General features: G+C 41.0%; 1 protein-coding gene across 2 annotated transcripts in view; it reads right to left on the bottom strand.

The window, feature by feature from the left end:
- Positions 1–21,345, bottom strand: part of flt1 (fms related receptor tyrosine kinase 1) — a 156,115-nt gene that overhangs the window by 44,695 nt on the left and 90,075 nt on the right. For both annotated transcript variants that reach the window (XM_061921500.1, XM_061921499.1), the window contains exons 13-19: positions 17,513–17,815; positions 6,878–7,024; positions 6,674–6,805; positions 1,711–1,817; positions 1,504–1,639; positions 1,127–1,231; positions 932–1,045 (exon numbers count right to left, since the gene is read on the bottom strand). In XM_061921500.1, the coding sequence (XP_061777484.1) occupies positions 932–1,045; positions 1,127–1,231; positions 1,504–1,639; positions 1,711–1,817; positions 6,674–6,805; positions 6,878–7,024; positions 17,513–17,815 (1,044 nt within the window). The remainder of the gene's footprint in view (positions 1–931; positions 1,046–1,126; positions 1,232–1,503; positions 1,640–1,710; positions 1,818–6,673; positions 6,806–6,877; positions 7,025–17,512; positions 17,816–21,345) is intronic.

Genomic DNA, 21,345 nt, shown 5'->3' with positions numbered 1-21,345 from the left:
GTAGATTGTAAATGTTGTAGAAGGCGTCAAAGGCAAAGGCTTCATAGCACGTCCTAATACTTATTATCTGGGTGACTGCCGGCAGACATTCTTGAGAATGTTTACGTTTCCTATTGTCTTCTTCTCTTTGTGACACGGGTCCAAAATGGCTCTTTGAACGGTAAAGGTTACCGATCCCTGAACCCTGTATATCAAATATTTCTAAATGGTTCAACCGCCACCCACCCGAATCTATTTAAAATCTATATTTTCGTCATGTCACCTGCCCGACCCGCGGTTTATCTGCGGACTCCGCGGATGAGACCGCAAACCGTGCATCTCTAATACATATAAATGTACATACATATATATACATACACATACATATATATATATATACATACATACACACACATATATATAAAATATATATAGACATACATATTTATACATTTATATACATACATTCAATAAAGGACTATCTATCTATCTATCTATATATCCCAGAGATAATCCCAAACCTAACTCCAATTCCAACAACCCTACTTCCCAATGGCCACGGTGTCCATGTTTGTAGTACATACATTCAATAAAGTACTATCTATCTATCTATCTACATATATATCCCAGAAATAATCCCAAACCTAACTCCAATTCCAACAACCCTACTTCCCAATGGCCACGGTGTCCATGTTTGTAGTACATACATTCAATAAAGTACTATCTATCTATCTATCTATCTATCTACATATATATCCCAGAAATATTCCCAAACCTAACTCCAATTCCAATAACCCTACTTCCCAATGGCCACGGTGTCCATGTTTGTAGTACATACATTCAATAAAGTACTATCTACATATATATCCCAGAGATAACCCCACACCTAACTCCAATTCCAACAACCCTACTTCCCAATGGCCACAGTGTCCATGTTTGTAGTGACACTGACCTCCAGGTTTGGTGCAGGCTCCCAGCAGATTGACAACATTGAGATGTTGTCCAATGTGCTTAAGAATTTTCAGCTCAGTCATCAGAGCTTTATGCTCGCTGACAGTGGCGCCCTCTGGTGGACAAAGACAAAAACAAAAATGTCTGAAGACCGACAATACTTGCAAAACTACTGCAAACCCTGTTGTTGTTGTACCTTTGAGCATCTTCACCGCCACCGTCCTGCAGCTGGAGGCGCCGTCGATCCCAAAGGCAGATGCTTGCACCACCTTACCGAATGCTCCGCGGCCCAGATTCTTTCCTGGGTGGGACATGGACACAAGACAACATGGTGGTTATTGATATGTCATCGCTCATCCAGGACGGGTCTGATTAGTGTCAGTAAACAGCGCGCACACGCCCACAGTCTGCTTCATTAGTGAGACAAAGACAAGAAGACTGATTGACAGTCCCTCCCAGTGATAACCTGATAAGACCTATGAGAAAGTTGCAATATCTCTTGTGTGATCTTAATACATCCTCTGATTACATTCTTGGCATCATTCAGGAAACAAAGCATCTTTTTTTATTTACCTAATTTAAGGCGTTCTCTGGGGAACTCCCACTGCTTGGGGTCATAGTGGAGCCTGTCCCCCCGTTCCTCCGGTGGAGGGCCTGCTGAGTCCACCATGATGGACAGGTACCCTGCTTTGCTGTGGGAGCGCTTGGGCTTCACGGAGCGCCAAGAAAAATACACGCGTTAGCTAGCGAGCAAACACGTCGTCGCTCTCGTCGTCACACCTGTCGGAGTTTTCGGATCAGCAGCGTCAGGAGAAGCCAGAGCAAGGTGGCCACCACACAGGTGCAGGCCAGGGTGGGAATCTCCATGGAGGACGCCTCAGATACATCTGCACATAATAGGATAGGTACAACGAAACTTTGTTTTCAGCACAAACCCGTTCAAGATTAGACAAACAAACAGTGTAGAGGGTTACACAACAGGAACACTGATGGGTCGCCTCAAGGCGCCCCGTAAAAGATGGGGAAAAAGGTAAAACGATGGGGAACGATGAGTAAAAAAATGCAATCTAGACTGGGGGCCCAGTCTAGAGTGGAAAAAACCTCCATAGCAAAGCACATATACCGTATTTTTCGGACTATAAGTCACAGTTTTTTAATAGTTTGGCCGGGGGTGCGACATATACTCCGGAGTGACTTATGTGTGAAATTATTAACACATTATTGTAAAATATCAAATAATATTATTTATCTAATTCACGGAAAAGATGAAGAAAATGTCAGCAATCGTCACACAAACGTCAACCAATAAGAATTCGGTGGGGGAGGGTCATGGCAGAAGTGCATTGTGGGTCATGGAATGCTAACTACTATATGCTATATGCTACTGCCGTAGCTATTAAAATGGATCATTTCATCGTTGGCGGTAATTTATAAAAACTGAGAAGAGCTGAACAAAAATGGCACCGAAAAGGAAATCATGTACTGCAGATTACAAGCTGGACGTAGTGAAATATGCAGCAAAAAACGACAAAAGGAAGCGGCGCATACATTTGGAGTTGGCAGAGTTGTTTAGAAGCGACATGGGAAGAAAATTTCATGGGATTTAGCGATTAGGTGTGACAGATTGTTTGGTAAACGTATAGCATGTTCTATATGTTATAGTTATTTAAATGACTCTTACCATAATATGTTACGTTAACATACCAGGCACCTTCTCCGTTGGTTATTTATGCCTCATATAACGTACACTTATTCAGCCTGTTGTTCACTATTCTTTATTTATTTTAAATTGCCTTTCAAATGTCTATTCTTGGTGTTGGATTTTATCAAATAAATTTCCCCCAAAATGCGACGTATAAATATTTTTTTCCTTCATTATTATGCATTTTCGGCCGGTGCGACGTATACTCCGGAGCGACTTATAATCCGAAAAATACGGTACATATTACAACGTATATCTCGAGATATCTAGCAACAGAGGGGAGGAACAGTATTAGTAGTACTTTTGTTACATTTATTGGTATTTTCAGACTGGCACTTTTATTATGAATAATTAGGTTCCCAGCAGCCCAAGGGCTAGATTGAAACTGCTCATTTAAATATTATCATTACTCAAAATTGTATTGTATGACCTTGTATCGATCCGTTATGGTGAAGAAGGAGCTGAGCCGGAAGGCAAAGCTCTCAATTTACCGGTCGATCTACGTTCCCATCCTCACCTATGGTCATGAGCTTTGGGTTATGACCGAAAGGACAAGATCACGGGTACAAGCGGCCGAAATGAGTTTCCTCCGCCGGGTGGCGGGGCTCTCCCTTAGAGATAGGGTGAGAAGCTCTGTCATACGGGAGGGACTCAAAGTAAAGCTGCTGCTCCTCCACATGGAAAGGAGCCAGATGAGCTGGTTCAGGCATCTGGTCAGGATGCCACCCGAACGCCTCCCGAGGGAGGTGTTTAGGGCACGTCCAACCGGTAGGAGGCCACAGGGAAGACCCAGGACACGTTGGGAAGACTATATCTCCCGGCTGGCCTGGGAACGCCTCGGGATCCCCCGGGAAGAGCTAGACGAAGTGGCTGGGGAGAGGGAAGTCTGGGCTTCCCTGCTTAGGCTGCTGCCCCCACGACCAGACCTCGGATAAGCGGAAGAAGATGGATGGATGGATGGAAAATTGTATATTTTGGCGATCAATCACGGAATTTTGAAAATTTGCTGTCGAGCGCCCCCTTTAAAATTAGTAAAAAATGGTCCCGTCCCACCAGTTTCATCGCGAAAATCGCAAGCATGCCAACATTTTAGCTAATTTTGCAGCTGTACACCTCAAATTTAAACAACTTGATACTTGACACATGCTAACTTTTATAGCCAATTTTAAAGCTGTACACCTCAGTCATATAACTTGGTAATTGACACATGCTCGGTGCTAGTATGCTAACTTTTTTAAGCCTATTTTCGGCAGCACGGTGGTAGAGGGGTTAGTGCATCTGCCTCACAATACCAATGTCCTGAGTAGTCCTGGGTTCAATTTCTGTGTGGAGTTTGCATGTCCTCCCCGTGACTAGGTGGGTTCCCTCCGGGTACTCCAGCTTCCTCCCACTTCCAAAGACATGCACCTGGGGATAGGTTGATTGGCAACACTAAATTGGCCCTAGTGTGTGAATGTGAGTGTGAATGTTGTCTGTCTATCTGTGTTGGCCCTGTAATGAGGTGGAAACTTGTCCAAGGTGTACACCGCCTTCCGCCTGATTGTAGCTGAGATAGGCACCAGCGCCCCCCGCAACCCCAAAGGGAATAAGCGGTAGAAAATGGATGGATGGATGGACCACTACGACGAAGCATATAAATTGGTACTTGGCAAATGATGACATGTTTAGCCAAATTTGAAGCTGTACACCTCTGTCATATATCTTGCTACTTGACACATGCTAGCTGTTACCAATTAATCATTAGAATGCTAACTTCTTTAGCTAATGTTCCTGTCCCACAACTTAATACTGACATATGCAAACTGTTGGCATGCTAATATTTGCATTGTAACTTTTGGAACCAATTTTGAAGCGGTACACCTTAGTCATACAACTTGATAGTTGACACATGCTGGCTGTTAGCCTGCTAACTTTTTTTTTTACTTTTTTTTACAGCCGTATACCTCAATGACATATAACTTGGTACTTAAAGGCCTACTGAAAGCCACTACTACCGACCACGCAGTCTGATAGTTTATATATCAATGACGAAATCTTAACATTGCAACACATGCCAATACGGCCTTTTTAGTTTACTAAATTGCAATTTTAAATTCCGCGCGAAGTATCCTGTTGAAAAACGTCGCAGTATGATGACGCGTATGATGAGGCGTGCGCGTGTCGTCACGGATTGTAGCGGACATTTTGTACCAGCCCTATCTCAGCTATATTAATCGCATAATTACACAGTATTCTGGACATCTGTGTTGCTGAATCTTTTGCAATCTGTTCAATTAATAATGGAGACATCAAAGAAGAAAGATGTAGGTGGGAAGCGGTATATTGCGGGCGCTTTTAGCAACACAAACACAGCCGGTGTTTCCTTGTTTACATTCCCGAAGGTGAAACTTTACTATGTAACAGAGCGGTCAAGCGAACATGGTTCTCTACCACATGTCAACCGGCTGGTTTCTGTGAGAAAATTGTGGGAATAAGTCGGCTCTTACCGTAGATATGAGCGGAGCTTGCGTCGTTCCTCGTGTACCTGTCAAAGAGGCAGCTGCGGACTCTCTTGCCTCCTCCGACCGGCCGCCCCCGAACGTGGGATACTTCCACCGAGGACGAGGGGAAAAACAAGCTCAGCCTGGCCTAACCGGCTGCCTTTGCTTCGCGTCATTGAGAAACGTGGCTTCCCTCAGAAACACTGGCGGTCACCACACCCGTGGCCAGACCCCTCCGACTTTCAGGTACGACTATATAATCTCACTAAAACACTAGTGACACAATAAGCAGATAAGGGATTTTCCAGAATTATCAGAGTACCGGTGAATGTGTCTAATAACATCTGAATCGCTCCCACTGCCCTGTCTTTTTTTTTTTTTTCCTAGTCCTTCACTCTCACTATCCTCATCCACAAATCTTTCATCCTCGCTCAAATTAATGGGGAAATCGTCGCTTTCTCGGTCCGAATCGCTCTCGCTGCTGGTGGCCATGTTTGTAAACAATGTGAGGATGTGAGGAGCTCTACAACCCGTGACGTCACGCGCACACCGTCTGCTACTTCCGGTACAGGCAAGGGTTTTTTATTAGCGACCAAAAGTTGCGAACTTTATCGTCGATGTTCTCTACTAAATCCTTTCAGCAAAAATATGGCAATATCGTGAAATGGTCAAGTATGACACATAGAATGGACCTGCTATCCCTGTTTAAATAAGAAAATCTCATTTCAGTAGGCCTTTAACACATGCTAAGGTTTTTAGCCAATGTTTAATCCCTGCACCTTAGTCATATAACTTGGTACTGGACACATGCTGGCTGTTCGCATGTTAACGTTAACATGCTATTATAAACTTTTTCGCCACTTTTACACCCGTATATATCGCAGAGACAAATAACTTGATACATAATACAGGCCTGTTTTTTTGCCAATTTTGAAGCCGTACATCTCAGGGACATACAACGTGGTGAGTCCGCCGACTCGCGTGAACCCAGAAATGCACAGGGGTGCGGGGGCCTGTTCCAACGCTGCTCACAGCTTGAATTTTTTTATACTATTAACGATTTCTTCTTTTTTTAGTAGTATTTGTATTATTTATGTGTGTATTTTCTTTGTATTGTCTTTATTTCCTGTTTCTTATTTTTATTGTATTATTATTATTGTGTAAGAATAAGCAGGTGAAAATTACGGTCGTGATATCCCAAATTGTCTTAGTAATACGATACCAGGCAAACCAAAACTTACCATGAATTGATTAACGTGGACCCCGACTTAAACAAGTTGAAAAACTTATTCGGGTGTTACCATTCAGTGGTCAATTGTATGAAATATGTACTGAAATGTGCAATCTAATAATAAAAGTTTGATTCAATTAATCAATCGATCAACGAGGTATCGCCGATACCGATCAAAAGCATACGGATTTAAAATGATACAGCTATAACTAAATGATATCATAGTATATATCAAATATTGCTAGTATATGAATGCATGGTATTTATGTATAGATATTTTCCTGCATTTGTAACGTGCATAATAGATATTACATTGTAATGAGGACTTACTATTAACCCAAATGTAGGCGGAGCTCTCTGCAGCTCCCTTCTCATTGGTCGCCTGGCAGGTGTACAGACCCTGGTCCTCCACGGTGATGCGGCCAATATGAAGAGAGCCTTCCTCTGGCGACACGACAATCCCTGCACAAGACAGGCGACACACATGAACACACCGGATTCAGAAAGGATTTCAATTAAGATTGGGATCTTTACCTGATCCTGCCAGCAGAGCACCTTGGTTCTTGTACCATGTGACGGTCGGGTGGGGGACGCCCTCGGTGGGGCAGTGCAGGGTCACTGAGCTGCTGACGTTGACGGTGCAGTCCGTTAAATTCAGGAGCAACACCGGAGGCGCCAAGGCTGACAGGATAATAATACTCATTAAATACTGTAATATATATTGTTCAATACTCACTGACATATTAACCATCAGCTTCAACAATGCTAGTCAAAGATCCTGTAGATTAGAACACATAACTGCTGCCATCTAGTGGGAGACAATGTCATTGTTCTACCTGATAAAACAGGTAGAACACATAGATTAACATTATTGGTAAAAGAAAAAATAATAACAATTTAAGCCAATCAAAATATTATGGTACACCTGATGAGCTCAACAACTGCATGACAGAAATGCTGCAAGTTTCCCGACAAAACAGACGCTAGACAGGTTACCAAGACATTAGCCAGGCGGCTAGGAAGTTAGCATGAAGTTAGCCAGGATACTAGGAAGTCAGACAGGCTTATCCAAATGTTAGCAGAAAGTTAGCTAGGCTACCAGGAAGATAGCCAGGTTTATCAAGAAGTTAGCATAAAGTTAGCTAGGTTACCAGGAAGATAGCCAGATTTGCCAAGAAGTTGGTCAGATGATCGGGAAGTTAGCTAGGCTACCAGGAAGATAGCCAGGTTTATCAAGAAGTTAGCAGAAAGTTAGCTAGGCTACCAGGAAGATAGCCAGGTTTATCAAGAAGTTAGCAGAAAGTTAGCTAGGCTACCAGGAAGTTAGCCAGACGATCAGAAAGTTAGCCACGCTACCAGGAAGTAAGCAAGGTTTACCAGGAAATTAGCCAGAATACCAAAACGTTAGCCAGGCTACAGGGTAGTTAGCAGTAAGTTAGCCAGGCTATCAGGAAGTTAACCAGGCTACCCGATAGTTTGCAACGATACAGGGTAGTTAGCTGTAAGTTAGCTAGGCTACTAGGAAGATAGCCAGACGATCAGGAAGTTAGCCAGATGATCAGGAAGTTAGCCAGATGATCAGGAAGTTAGCCAGACAATCAGGAAGTTAGCCAGATGATCAGGAAGTTAGCCAGGCGATAAGGAAGTTTGCCAGGCTAACAGAAAGTAAGCAAGGTTTACCAGGAAATTAGTCAGAATACCAAAAAGTTTGCCAAGCTACAGTGTAATTAGCAAAGATACAGGGTAGTTAGCAAAGATACAGGGTAAATAAATAAATGATAAATGGGTTGTACTTGTATAGCGCTTTTCTACCTTCAAGGTACTCAAAGCGCTTTGACACTACTTCCACATTTACCCATTCACACACACATTCACACACTGATGGAGGGAGCTGCCATGCAAGGCGCCAACCAGTACCCATCAGGAGCAAGGGTGAAGTGTCTTGCTCAGGACACAACGGACGTGACGAGGTTGGTACTAGGTGGGATTTGAACCAGGGCCCCTCGGGTTGCGCACGGCCACTCTCCCACTGCGCCACGCCGTAGTTAGCAGTAAGTTAGCCAGGCTACCAGGAAGTTAGCCAAGCTACTAAGACGTCAGCGAGGCCACCACAAAGTTAGTAAGAAGTTAGCCAGACTTACCAAGAAGTTAGCTAGGCTACTAGGAAGATAGCCAGGCTACCAGGAAGTTAGCCAGACGATCTGGAAGTTAGCTAAGGCTACCTAGAAGTTAGCAAGGTTTACCAGGAAATTAGCCAGAATACCAAAAAGTTAGCCAGGCTACAGGGTAGTTAGCAAAGATACAGGGTAGTTAGCTGTAAGTTAGCCAGGCTACCAGGAAGTTAGCCAAGCTACTAAGACGTCAGCGAGGCTACCACAAAGTTAGTAAGAAATTAGCCAGGTTACCAGGAAGTTAGCTAGGCTTACCAAGAAGTTAGCCAGACTACCAGGAAGTTAGCCAGTTTTGTCAATTCGTTAGCAAGGCTACCAAGAAGTTGGACTATCAGGGGGTTAGTCGAGCTACCGAAAAAATTACCATGAAATTAACCATGCTACCAAAGAGTTAGCCAGGCTAGTAGGAAGTTAGCATGTTTTTGGAAAGTTAGTCGGGCTTGCAAGTGTCGAGTTAATGTATTTTAAAGAAGGACAGCCAAGTTGGCTCATTTTCAAGTAGTCCCAAACAGTTAGCCGGGCTATCATAAAGTTAACTTGTTGCTAAAAGTCAGTTACTTTTTAATACTTTAAAATATGAAATTTAAAGGCCTACTGAAAGCCACTACTACCGACCACGCAGTCTGATAGTTTATATATCAATGATGAAATATTAACATTGCAACACATGCCAATACGGCCTTTTTAGTTTACTAAATTGCAATTTTAAGTATCCTGTTGAAAACGTCGTGTGACGTCATCGGTGGTAGCAGACATGTTCTTCCAGCACCGCTCACGGCTAAAAGTAGTCTATTTTTATCGCATAATTACACAGTATTCTGGACATGTGTTGCTGAATCTTTTGCAATTTGTTCAATTAATAATGGAGACTACAAAGAAGAAAGATGTTGGTGGAAAGCGGTGTATTGCGGCCGGCTGTAGCAACACAAACACAGCGGGCGTTTCCTTGTTTGTTGTGAAGCTTTAATATGGAACAGAGCGGTCAAGCGAACATGATTCTCTACCACATGTCAACCGGCAGGTTTCGGTGACAAAATTCTGGTAATAAGTCGGCTCTTACCGTAAACATGAGCGGAGCTTGTGTTGTTCCTCCTGCAGCTGTCAAAGAGGCAGCTGCGACTTTCTTGGCTCTTCTGTGGCTTCCCTCAGAGACACTGGCGGTCCCCACACCCCTACGACTTTCAGGTATGACTATATAATCTCACTAAAACACTAGTAACACAATAAGCAGATAAGGGATTTTCCAGAATTATCCTAGTCAATGTGTCTAATAACATCTGAATCGCTCCTACTGCCCTCGTCTTTTTTTTCCTTTCTTCTAGTCCTTCACTCTCTCTATCCTCATCCACAAATCTTTCATCCTCGCTCAAATTAATGGGGAAATTGTCGCTTTCTTGGCCCGAATCGCTCTAGTTGCTGGTGGCCATGATTGTAAACAATGTGAGGAGGTGAGGAGCCCTACAACCCGTGACGTCACGCGCATATCGTCTGCTACTTCCGGTACAGGCAAGGCTTTTTTATTAGTGACCAAAAGTTGCTAACTTTATCGTCGATGTTCTCTACTAAATCCTTTCAGCAAAAATATGGCAATACCGCAAAATGATCAAGTATGACACATAGAATGGACCTGCTATCCCCATTTAAATAAGAAAATCTCATTTCAGTAGGCATTTAAAGACTATATTCCTCAGGTCTAGCACCCTTGGTTGCCTGGTTAATTTTGGTAAACTTGCAGAATTTCTCTCAGTCACTTGTTTTTTTAGGTGTGTGTGTGTGTGTGTGTGTGTGTGTGTGTGTGCGTGTGTGTGTGTGTGTGTTTTGGCATTTGCAGCATTTTCTTTTGCATTTGTTTTTATTGCTGCAGCGATTATTTGATAACAGCATTTTGAATTTGCAGCATTTCCCCCATTCAGTTAGTTTTATGACGCTTGTGAACCTGCAGTCACGCACGCCTTGTGTCCACTAGGGGGCAGTAGAGGCAATACCCACTATCCCTGTTAAATGCCCCAAGTTGATGCTTTGAATGATGACGTTGTAAACATATCACAACCTTTTAATATTTATACAAATATGTATTTTGTGTGTGTTTAATCTCCAAGGGTTTCTTGAGGTATTCTTTATTTTCCCCTGCGTGGTCACCCCGTGAGTGGAGTCCTTCCCTCGCGGGGGTCCCAGCGGAGGAAGCGGACCCTGATTGTAAGGCAACATGAAGCAAAGTCACTTAAGCGAGGCGACTGATTGTTGTTTCCCCGATCTTCCTCCTGGACAACAATTGATGATTGTCTGAGCGGGGGCCGGGGCCTGACAGTGTCTGATTGGCTGATTGTTCCTGCGGCCCATGTAGGGCCCGTAAATGTGGCATTGTGGGAAGTGCCATTGTGTGCTCTTCCTCCACGCCGCGGCTCATTCCCACGTGAAAGAGGTGCTGAGCAAAGGCAGGGTGGGGCCTCAGGAAGCCGAGGGGACCCGATTCCCAAACAGCCACATCTCCGTGAGAGTGTTTGTTTGTTTGTGCGTGCATGTGAGCACGCCACATACGTGCACAAACACACCAGGATGTCCACAAGTAAAACTGCGGTCCTGCCCCTCAAGGTGCGACTAATCATTGGAAGCCACAGAAACCCTTCTCTAGCCCAAATTCCAAAATATATTTGATAATTTTCCAAAAAAAAGGCTCCTGATTTCCAGGAATGAAGGGATGTCCCTTCTGGAAGAATTTGAACCTTCCTGTCCCCAACGACAATGCTCAGTGGGCGTGGCCTGTAGCAGAAAATTCATTCATTGGCTTATGAGCAGTTACATCGTTCCCTGTGAAGTCTGCCTAGCAACAAGTGGCAGAACTCTGTTGACGTATGTTTGATCATTTGACTGGTTTCCTATGGCAACCAACATTTGTTACTGATAATACACTGAAGGTGTTTTATACACACACATATATATATATATATATATATATATATATATATATATATATATATATATATATATATAAATAAATAATATGCATGTATCTTATGTATGAATCATATGCATGTATCTTATGTATGTATGTATAAATCATATATATGTATCTTATGCATGTATGTATGAATCATATGCATGTATCTTATTTATGCATGTATGTATGACTCATTTGCATGTATCTTATGTATGTATGTATGAATCATATGCATGTATCTTATTTATGTATGTATGGATGGATCATATGCATGTCTCTTATGTACTGTATGTATGTATGGATCATATGCATGTACTGTAGCTTATGTATGTATGTATGGTTCGTATGCATGTAGCTTATGTATGTATGAATCATATACATGTATCTTATGTATGTATGTGTAAATCATATACATGTATCTTATGTATGTATGTATAAATCATAAGCATGTATCTTATTTATGTATGTATGAATCATACGCATGTATCTTATTTATGTATATATGAATCATATGCCTGTACCTTATTTATGTATGTATGGGTCATATGCATGTATCTTATGTATGTATGTATGTATGGATCATATGCATGTATCTTATGTATGTATGTATGTATGTATGCATGTATCTTATGTATGTATGTATAAATCATACGCATGTATGTATGTATGGATCATATTCATGTATCTTATGTATGTATGTATGGATCATATTCATGTATCTTATTCATGTATGTATGGATCATATGCCTGTATCTTATGTATATATGTATGTATGTATGTATGTATGAATGTATGTAAGTATGTATGTATCATATGCATGTATGTATGTATGTATGGATCATATGCATGTATCTTATGTATGTATGTATGTATGAATCATATACATGTATCTTATGTATGAATGTATGGAGAATTTGCATGTATCTTATGTATGTATGTATAAATCATATGCATGTATCTTATGTATGTATGGATCATATGCATGTATCTTATTTATGTATGTATGGATCATATACATGTATCTATGTATCCATGTATATATGTATGTATGATATGCACGTGTCTTATGTATGTATGGATCATATACATGTATCTTACGTATGTATGTATGAATGAATCATATGCATGTATCTTATTTGTATATGTATGAATCATATGCTTGTATCTTATGTATGTATGAATCATATGCATGCATCTTACGTACTGTATGGATCATATGCATGTATGTATGACTCACATGCATGTATGAATCATATGCATGTATCCTATGTATGTATGAATCAATCAATCAATGTTTATTTATATAGCCCCAAATCACAAATGTCTCAAAGGACTGCACAAATCATTACGACTACAACATCCTCGGAAGAACCCACCAAAGGGCAAGGAAAACTCACACCCAGTATGCAAGTATCGTATGTATGTATGTATGAATCATATGCATGTATCTTATGTATGTATAAATTATATGCATGTATCTTATGTATGTATGAATCATATGCATGTATCTTATGTATGTATGTAGTATGTATCATATGTATGTAACTTATGTATGTATGAATCATATGCATGTATCTTATGTATGTATGTAGTATGTATCATATGTATGTAACTTATGTATGTATGTATGAATCATATGCATGTATCGTATGTATGTATGTATGTATGTATGAATCATATGCATGTATCTTATGTATGTATGAATCATATGCATGTATCTTATGTATGTATGAATTATGTGCATGTATCTTATGTATGTATGCATCATATGTATGTAACTTATGTATGTATGAATCATATGCATGTATGTATGTATGAATCATATGCTCGTATCTTATGTATGTATGAATCATATGCACGTATCTTATGTATGTATGTAGTATGTATCATATGTATGTAACTTATGTATGTATGAATCATATGCATGTATCGTATGTATGTATGTATGTATGAATCATATGCACGTATCTTATGTATGTATGTAGTATGTATCATACGTATGTAACTTATGCATGTATGAATCATATGCATGTATCGTATGTACTGTATATATGTATGTCTGAATCATATGCATGTATCTTATGTATGTATGTAGTATGTCTCATATGCATGTAACTTATGTATGTATGAATCATATGCATGTATCTTATTTATGTATGTAGTATGTATCATATGAATGTAACTTATGTATGTATGAATCATATGCATGTATCTTATGTATATATGTATAAATCCTATATATGTATCTTATGTATGTGTCTTATGTACATATGTATGTACAAATCTTATGTGTCTTCTATATGTATGTATGAATCTTATGTGTGTATGTATGTATGTATGTATCTATCCTATGTATGTAGTGTGTGCATGTATCTTATGTATCCTACATAGGTATCCTAATCAAAGTTAAAGTACCAATGATTGTCACACACACACTAGGTGTGGTGAATTTTGTCCTCTGCATTTGACCCATCCCCTAGTTCACTCTCTGGGAGGTAAAAGAAGCAGTGGGCAGCAGCGATACGCATGTATGTATGTATCTTATTTATGTCTGTATAATTTCCTTTGGGATAAATAAATGATCGATCTACATATTTATGAATGTATGTATGTAGTTAATGTATGTATTAGAGATATGCGTTGTGTGTGTATGCATCTTGTGTATGTATGTATCTTATGAATTGTATGTATGAATTGCATGACTCATATGTATGTATGTCAATTTCCATTGGGATCGATAAATGACCCATCTACATATTTATGAATGTATGTATGTAAGCAGCTAGAAGCTAACAGTGTGCATCCGCTCCCCTAAACTAATAATAATCACCTCCTATATGAAAAATAAACTATATTTCTTAGTATCTTGAGTGTTATCATTATCAAGTAGTGTTATCATTATCAAGTAGTAATATCACTGGAAGACAAAACTAACCATGTTACATATTGAGAGCAGGCCATGAGCAGGTAGGCTAATAGCTAAGCTAGCTTCAAACAAACACCAAGAAACAAGCGCTTGGTAAAGTTTGAGAAGTGTAGATGGGAGCAGAAAGTAAGTAAATATTAACAGGAAATTAACAAGTAGATAAGTTAGCGTCACAGTCAGCACACGACACGTAGGAAGAGGGCGGATTTATCCATAAACTGGTAGTGTCGATAATAAGAGTAGTATCAGTTCTATTATCCATACTAGAGAAATCAGATCAATATTTGATTTTGTTGTTTTGTACATGCAGCATTAAACTCTGATTGGAAAATCCCTAGTATGTACATATGACAATTTCACATTTTGCATATTTATGTATGTAGGCTATGTAGAGGGGGTAGTATGTATGTATGTATGTATGTATGTATGTATGTATGTATGTATGTCTCTATTCGTGCATGTTGTGCTGTATGTAAATATTACAGTATTTATAAATTTCCCCTGGAATCAATAAACTGGGATGCATTGTACAAACCCTGTTTCCATATGAGTTGGGAAATTGTGTTGGATGTAAATATAAACGGAATACAATGATTTGCATATCCTTTTCAACCCATATTCATTTGAATGCACTACAAAGACACGATATTTGATGTTCAAACTCATAAACTTTTTTTTTTTTGCAAATAATTATTTACTTAGAATTTCATGGCTGCAACACGTGCCAAAGTAGTTGGGAAAGGGCATGTTCACCACTGTGTTACATCACCTTTCTTTTTAACAACCCTCAAACGTTTGGGAACTGAGGAAACTAATGGTTGAAGCTTTGAAAGTGGAATTCTTTCCTATTCTTGTTTTATGTAGAGCATCAGTAGTTCAACAGTCCAGGGTCTCCGCTGTCGTATTTTAGGCTTCAAAATGCGCTACACATTTTCAATGTGAGACACGTCTGGACTGCAGGCGGGCCAGGAAAGTACCCGCACTCTTTTTTTACGAAGCCACGCTGTTGTAACACATGCTGAATGGGGCTTGGCATTGTCTTGCTGAAATAAGCAGGGGCGTCCATGAGAAAGACGGCGCTTAGATGGCAGCATATGTTGTTCCAAAACCTGTATGTACCTTTCAGCATATATGGTGCCTTCACAGATGTGTAATTTACCCATGCCTTGGGCACTAATGCACCTCCATACCATCACAGATGCTGGCTTTTGAACTTTGCGGCAATAACAGTCTGGATGGTTTGCTTCTCCTTTGGTCCGGTGACACGATGTCGAATATTTCCAAAAACAATTTGAAATGTGGACTCGTCAGACCACAAAACACTTTTCCACTTTGCATCAGTCCATCTTAGATGAGCTCGGGCCCAGAGAAGCCGGCGACGTTTCTGGATGCTGTTGATAAATGGCTTTTGCTTTGCATAGTAGAGCTTTAACTTGCACTTACAGATGTAGCGACAAACTGTATTTAATGACAGTGGTTTTCTGAAGTGTTACTGTGCCCATGTGGTGATATCCTTTAGAGATTGATGTCAGTTTTTTATACAGGTCACAGTCATTAAATGTTGGTTTCTGGGCATGCCGCTTACGTGGAGTGATTTCTCCAGATTCTCTGAACCTTTTGATGATATTATGGACAGTAGATGTTGAAATCCCTTAATTTCTTGCAATTGCACTTTGAGAAACGTTGTTCTTAAACTGTTTGACTATTTGCTCACGCAGTTGTGGACAAAGTGGTGTACCCCGCCCCATCCTTTCTTGTGAAAGACTGAGCATTTTTTGGGAAGCAGTTTTTATACCCAATCATGGCACCCACCTGTTACAAATTAGCCTGCACACCTGTGGGATATTCCAAATAAGTGTTTGATGAGCATTCCTCAACTTTATCAGTATTTATTGCCACCTTTTCCAACTTCTTTGTCACGTGTTGCTGGCATCAAATTCTAAAGTTAATGATTATTTGCAAAAAAAATTTTATCAGTTTGAACATCAAATATGTTTTCTTTGTAGCATATTCAAATGAATATGGGTTGAAAATGATTTGCAAATCATTGTATTCCGTTTATATTTACATCTAACACAATTTCCCAACTCATATGGAAACGGGGTTTGTATGTAAAACAGAATGGTGGCAGAGGGGTTAGTGCGTCTGCCTCACAATACAAAGATCCTGGGTTCGATCCTGCGCTCGGGATCTTTCTGTGAGGAGTTTGCATGTTCTCCTGTGTGGCTTCCTCCCACCTCCAAAGGGGATAGGTTGGTTGGCAACACTAAATTGGCCCTAATGTGTGAATGTGAGTGTGAATGTTTTCTGTCTATCTGTGTTGGCCATGTGATGAGGTAGAGACTTGTCCAGGGTGTACCCCGACTTCTGATTGTAGCTGACCGCGACCCCGAAAAGGATAAGCGGTAGAAAATGGATGGATGGCATTGTATATATGTATGTAATGTAAGTAACTATTCAAGTACTGTATGATTGTATGTATACAAATATTTAAGCATTAATATACGTATTTATAAATTTATCTTGGGATCATGCACTGATCTAAGAGCCGACTTATTCTCACAATTTTCCCACCGAAAACTGCCGGTTGACATGTGGTCGGGAACCATGTTTGCTTGACCGCTCTGTTCCATAGTAAAGCTTCACCTTCCGGAATTTTAAACAAGGAAACACCGGCTGTGTTTGTTTGGCTAAAGGCTAAAAGCTTCCCACCTCCATCTTTCTACTTTGACTCCTCCATTATTAATTGAAAAAATTGCAAAAGATTCAGCAACACAGACGTCCAGAATACTGTGTAATAATGCGATTAAAGCAGACTACTTATAGCTGGGATCGGGCTGGAACAAAATGTCCGCTACAACCCGTGACGTCACGCGCACGCGTCACCATACCGCGACGTTTTCAACACAACACTTAGTGGGGAAATTAAAAATTGCAATCTAGTAAACTAAAAAGGCCGTATTGGCATGTGTTGCAATGTTAACATTTCATCATTGATATATAAACTATCAGACTACGTGGTCGGTAGTAGTGGCTTTCAGTAGGCCTTGAATGTAAACATGAATGATTGATTTAAATTTGTAAATCAAAACTCAGCACTCGATGCTGCGAAGGAGAAACAGGACGTTACTCACCTGAGACTTTCACCTGCCTGACCAGGTGTGTCTCGAGTCCCGTGACCAGGTGGCGGGCGGAGCACCTGTACGCCCCGGAGTCCCCGGTGCTCAGGTTGCTTAGCAACAGCAGCAGCGAGTGGGAGAACTTCCCCGTGGTGAGTTCAGCGCGCAGGGCGACGCCCCTGCTGGGGTCGTGGGCGTGGCTCAGCCTGCGCCATGACGGGGCGGCGTACAGGTGCTTGTTGGCGCGACAGGTGAGGCGCACCTCTCCGCCCTCTGTGGCTTCCTCGCCGAGGCTCACACCGAAGCCTCCCGGGACGTCTGAGGGCCGAGAAGACACAAAGTCAACAACGCTCCATCTTGGAACACCTTTGATGACAAATGGACGCCATTGTGGACGACATGGAAACGCTTTCTATTTACTCCAACCTTTGAAACTTCCTGTGGAAACGGCTCGAGAGTTTCCTGATGGCAGATAGTGTTTATCTTTCCCGAACACCCCAAGGCCTCCCGAAATAAAGCCGACCTGCCAGTCCAAGGAAATGCGCCGTGCGGGGGTGTGGGGACAAGGGGGAGGGAGGGTGCGTGGGGGGGAAGTGGAACGATAAGAACCCTGAGTTCCTGTTTAACTGCTCACGCACACAGACACGCGCACACACACACACACACACACACACACACGCACACAGCCTGACTGTGTGCTAACTTACTGCTCACACACACAATAGAAGATGCTAGCTTGCTCGTGTAAAACTGTTGTTTATCTTACGTCAGCGAATATGCAGGAAAAACTCATTTTGGGCTGCAACCACGCATCTATCAAATCCATGAATGACATTATAAAAAAACCTTCAACGTATGTTCTGTTGCTTCCATTAATCGTTTTAGTGTAACTTGGAAAAAATGTATGGGATCTGGACCGCAGGAAAGAAAGCAAAAGGAGTTCAAAACAAGGTAATGATGGCAAAATAAGGTAAATAGAAGGTAAATAAATGCTAAATAGAAGGTAATGGTAGTAAAAAAAGTAAAAAATTATGTAAATAGAGGTGAACATAGTAAATAAAAAGGTAAATTAGGTAAATAAAAAGGTAAAAGGATTATAGAAGGAAAAAGAAGGCAACTAGAAAGTATATTAAAGGTACACAATGGGAAATAGAAGGTAAAATAAGTAAATAAAAGGTACAAGAAGATAAATAAAATGTAAAAAGAAGGAATATAAAATGTAAAATAAGTCAAATAAAAGTAAAAAAGAAGACAGATAGAAGGTAAATAATACATAAAACGAATGTAGAATGTAAAAGGACTGAAATAAAAGGTAAATGGAAGGTAAAAGTAGTAAATAGAATATAATTGAAAGTAAGTAAAAAGAAGGTGAAACAATTTAAATATAAGACAAACATAGTAAATTAAATTTAAAATAAGTGAAAAAAAAAAGTAAATTAAGTAAATGGAGGCTAAATAAAAGGTAAAAGAAGGGGGGTGCTGCAGCCTACTTCAGCTGCATTCGGGCGGAAGGCGTTGTACACCCTGGACAAGTCACCACTTAGTGTGTGTGTGACAATCATTGGTACTCACTCACCTCATCGCAGGGCCAACACAGATAGACGGACAACATTCACACTCACATTCACAGACTAGGGACCATTTAGTGTTGCCAATCTACCTATCCCCAGGTGCATGTCTTTGGAGCCTCACAATATGTTTGTATTGTGAGGCACACGCACTAACCCCGGTACCACCGTGCTGCCGGATAAATGACTGATTACTTCAAATTATGGATGGATTACTGATTATTAAAATACTAAATAAATTACTGATTACTAATAAATGAATAGATTAATGGAATTCTGAAATAATGATATATTATTAGATGACGAAAAAATACTATATTATTGGATTGCTAAAATGATATAATTGGATTATCAAAATAATAATAATACTGGATTACTAAAATAATGATATATTATTGGATTACTAGAATAATGAATACATTACTGGATTACTAAAATAATGAATAGATTATTGGATTCATTGTAGATCACTGGATTACTAGAATGATGAACAAATTACTGGATTACTACAATAATTAATACACTACTGATTACTATCAATCAATCAATCAATGATTATTTGTATAGCCCTAAATCACTAGTGTCTCAAAGGGCTGCACAAACCACAACACAAACCACAACGACATCCTCAGTAGAGCATTAGTGATAATTTAAATAATAGATTACTGGATTAATAAAATAATAAATAAATTACTGGATGCCTAAAATAATGGATGTATTACTTAGGGGTGTAACGGTACGTGTATTTGTATTGAATCGTTTCGGTACGGGGGTTTCGGTTCGGCACGCGGGCGTACTGAACGAGTGTGTAAGCAGAAGTCTTCACAAGCTGCTCTGCTTTCTGCCTCTGTCTCAGCAGCAAGCATTGTCCCGCCCACACAACCATCTGATTGGTTACATACAAAGCCAATCAGCAGTGCGTATTCAGAACGCATGTTGTCAATGCTTTAGCGTCGAGCAGATATGAGAATAGCAGGGGAGCAGCGCACTCTACCCAAATTATACTAAACACTTCCCAGTCATAACTATTACTAACATCACTACGAGCCCGTTGACCTTCTAGAAACTTAAACTGAAGCTCAGCTCACGCGCAGTCCTGGCTTTAGGTGAAGGCTAGTTAGCTTTTAGCGTAACGTTAGCTCATTTTGCTGTGTGTGTGCGTGCGTGTGTGTGCGCGTGCGTGTGTGTGTTAGGGGCAGCAAAGCCCTGTCTGTCTGTTATTGCATTGAACTCCATGGTGTACAGGGATGAATAGCCTCTCCTATTGCTGTTGTACTATTTTTTCTGCTATAGTTACGTTAATCATTAGTAATGCAGCAGCCTAGTTTTGAATGGCAGGGTGCCTGCTATCACATGTTGACAACAATATAACATTTACATAATAAAAGTCAACTACAGGCTTCCCAAATGCTGTAATAAATTAAGCATGATGAGTTGACTTGAAACTGTTTAATGTTGCACTTTTTATATGTAGAAGAAAGGTTTTGTCATTTTATTTAATCAAAGCAACAACTTGAGGCAATTTAATGTGGATTAATGTGGGCAGAATTATTCTAGTGTTCCCAATGTTAAAAGGATAAAGCCCATCCATCCATCCATCTTCTTCCGCTTATCCGAGGTCGGGTCGCGGGGGCAACAGCCTAAGCAGGGGAACCCAGACTTCCCTTTCCCCAGCCACTTCGTCTAGCTCTTCCCAGGGGATCCCGAGGTGTTCCCAGGCCAGCCGGGAGACATAGTCTTCCCAACGTGTCCTGGGTCTTCCCCGTGGCCTCTTACCGGTTGGACGTGCCCTAAACACCTCCCTAGGGAGGCGTTCGGGTGGCATCCTGACCAGATGCCCGAACCACCTCATCTGGCTCCTCTCCATGTGGAGGAGCAGCGGCTTTACTTTGAGTTCCTCCCGGATGGCAGAGCTTCTCACCCTATCTCTAAGGGAGAGCCCCGCCACACGGCGGAGGAAACTCATTTCGGCCGCTTGTACCCGTGATCTTATCCTTTCGGTCATGACCCAAAGCTCATGACCATAGGTGAGGATGGGAACGTAGATCGACCGGTAAATTGAGAGCTTTGCCTTCCGGCTCAGCTCCTTCTTCACCACAACGGATCGGTACAACGTCCGCATTACTGAAGACGCCGCACCGATCCGCCTGTTGATCTCACGATCCACTCTTCCCTCACTCGTGAACAAGACTCCTAGGTACTTGAACTCCTCCACTTGGGGCAGGGTCTCCTCCCCAACCCGGATAAAGCCTTTGTTTACAAATTTCGTAAATAAATAAC

This window comes from Nerophis ophidion, linkage group LG15 (assembly GCF_033978795.1).
Source record: "Nerophis ophidion isolate RoL-2023_Sa linkage group LG15, RoL_Noph_v1.0, whole genome shotgun sequence".
NCBI lineage: Eukaryota > Metazoa > Chordata > Actinopteri > Syngnathiformes > Syngnathidae > Nerophis > Nerophis ophidion.
Note: the sequence above shows the minus strand (reverse complement) of the source record. Positions and strands in the feature narration are given on the sequence as shown.